At 53.8% G+C, this 2,810-nt stretch overlaps 1 protein-coding gene across 1 annotated transcript; it reads right to left on the reverse strand.

The window, feature by feature from the left end:
- Positions 1-818: 818 nt before the first annotated feature.
- LOC125533890 (ethylene-responsive transcription factor 5) lies at positions 819-2,537 on the reverse strand. Its single transcript, XM_048697219.2, has one exon. The coding sequence runs from the start codon at positions 2,104-2,106 to the stop codon at positions 1,069-1,071; it is 1,038 nt and encodes a 345-aa protein (XP_048553176.1). The 5' UTR covers positions 2,107-2,537; the 3' UTR covers positions 819-1,068.
- Positions 2,538-2,810: the final 273 nt, after the last annotated feature.

Here is a 2,810-nt window from a genome sequence, read left to right on the forward strand (position 1 = left end):
TCCATCCACAGGTTGGTTCGCCGCATTGTTCTCATCGCTCGAAACTGAGATTACGTACTTACGTACGTGGAGCTAAGTACCCTGCGAATCTAAGATTACGTATGTGTGAGATTACAAAAATAAGGATCAAATCAAAGGGTGCATGCATGTTGGGTATACCGTTGAAAGTTCCTGCATGCATGTGCATTGCTTGGGAGGGGAGGGAGATCATATAACAGAATCAGTTACAATAGTACTGCTGGTTTTGACCAGGAAAAGCAGTGAATTGAACGTGGATAAGGTCGAACGCATAACAAAAAAGATGCTCATTAAATGCAGTCTAGGGCATGGGGTCAATGTTCAAGCAATCTAGAATCACACACATCAAGTGTAAGCTACGAAAACTCGGCTTGAAGCCCTATCTGGACGACTTCTCTGCGTGTTCTTTTGTCCTTTGCTTACTGGTGATTGTGTCCCTTGCTATGAATTACAGTATTCGCCGCCCATGTTAGTGATTCAGTAATTAGCGAACATCAGAGTAGAAACATAGTAGCATTTACGTGGAAACACCACGAGAGTGCAAGGCACGAAAAGGCGGCGTTTTTGGCATCGATATTACCGATAGCATTTCCAAACAAAATTCTGTTTGCCATTTTCCACTATTTTACTTTTTTTAGAACTTACTATTTTTTCCTTGTATATAACCATATGCACCAAACAAAATTATATAAGATCACACCGTATTTTCTGCAAATTAATTTGACCGGTCTCCCTTAAGATCATTGTAGTATCACATACAGTATAAATGTACCATGCAAAAGAAAAAAAAACATACAGTATAAATGTAACTTCAATCCATTTACAGCAAATATCACATCCTTAATTAAAATTTGCTTATTCTTTACAAGCATCGATCCATCCGATCTTCATGTCTCTTAGCAAACGCACACATTACACCTATCATTAAGTCCCAAAGAAGTGTACGCGTCCCAGCATGCAGAGAGTTGCATGCGGCTGTCAACTAAACTAACAAAGCCTGTTTATTGGTTGAACCCAGCTCATTCACAGTAAATAACCGTCTCCTCTTAATTAACTAACGGTGAGCTGCGGGAACCCCAGCGCCGGGTGCGGCGACAGGGGCGAGAGCAGCGGCATGCCACCCAGCAGCGCCTCCCAGTACTGCTCCCAGCCCGAGCTCGACGGCGTCGGAGGAAGCCCTCCCTCCGGCGTCGTGGCCGCCGACGTCACCGTCGAGGAGGCCGTCTCCCGCGACATGGACGAGGGCGTGTCCCACGACACCTGGGCCGACGACGGCGACGGCGCCTCGTTCTTGGGGGCCTTGTTTATGACCACTCCGGTCACCTCGACGTCGCGGTCGTCCTCGTGTGATCGCTTGCGTTTGTTCGTCGCGCCGGCGGTCTGGGACGCGGGTACGGGAGGCGGAGGCGCCCACAGCTCGGCGCCGCGGGTGCCGACCTCGTTTGGGAAGTTGAGAATGGCCTTGGCGCCGCGCATCCGGAAGGCGGCGCGGTCGTAGGCGCGCGCGGCCTCCACGGAGGTGTCGTAGGTGCCGAGCCACACGCGGGAGCCCCGGCGCTTGGGGTCGCGGATCTCCGCCGCGTACTTGCCCCAGGGGCGCTGCCGCACGCCGCGGTACTTGCGGAAATCCTCCACCGGTGCTGGCGCCGGCGGTGCCGCGGCGGCAGCAGTCCCCGCCCACGCGAACGAGCCCTTGGCCGGCACGGAGATGCTCAGCGTGGACGACGGCGCCGTCACAGGAGACGGCTCGCCGCCGAACTGTATCATCACCGGCTCCGGCGCCCTGAACACAGCCTCAGGGACGTCGGCAGCCGGGCAGGAGTTCAGGTACTGGTGTGCCAGGTCCATGTAAGCTTGCATCTGCTGATTCTCCTCCTGCTGCTGCTGCTGCTGCGGGAAGAACATGGGCTGCTGCGTGTACGCTTGTGGTTCCGCCGCGGAAGGTGGCAGCACCGGGAAGGCGACGTCGTCGCAAAAGGGGCCCGCCTGATCATGGTTCGCCGTCGCCTGGACACCACCGTCGCCGCCGAGGAGGTGCTCGCGGATGAGGTCGAGAGCGAAGTCGTCGACTTCTCCGGCGAACTCCATGCCGGCACAGAGGGATGGCACGGCGTCACGGTGGAGAACTATTCGATGGCGGTGGCAGATATCTGCGAGCTTGTTTGTGAGTTCTGCTGCGGTGCTGTTCGATTTGTGGGGGTGTACGTACTTATAGGCCAGCTGAGGAAGGAGACGGGAAGGCCTATGTTCTCGGGCATTTCATTTCATTTGACCAACAGGATTACCCCCGCGGGACCCACTTTTAGGGCATCGGGGTCGTGCTCGATCTCGTCACTTTCCGCGGAGTGGAATGCCTTCATGTCGCGCCGCTGGACCGTGAGGCAGTACTAGCCAGGGATCGTGCACCCAGATGAGCTGAGATATCCTGTTCAAATTTGCTGCGCTGAGAATTTTCCTGAGTCGTGTCAATGAAGAACAGGGGCGCGCGTACGTCTATGACAAGAGCATCGACCATTCCGGTCACACTTTACGAGAAATTTAATAAGACGCGCAGGGGAGCCATTGGCTGCTGCCCATACCCAGACTTCGCCATGAAGGGCCGCATGTGTCTCCCTCTTTTTATTCACACAGAAAACCGATCTAGTATACAATAGTATTATCATTCTTATACTACGCAGTGTCAGTATGACAGTATCGGCCAGCTTAACCCACCCACGTACTCGCTACTCAGAGATTGCAAGGAAATTGTTCACAACTAGCGATCGAAACGATGGAATGGGAAGACAGGTGCA

Source organism: Triticum urartu, chromosome 2A, assembly GCF_056163025.1.
Source record: "Triticum urartu cultivar PI428250 chromosome 2A, HENAU_Tu73, whole genome shotgun sequence".
Lineage (NCBI taxonomy): Eukaryota > Viridiplantae > Streptophyta > Magnoliopsida > Poales > Poaceae > Triticum > Triticum urartu.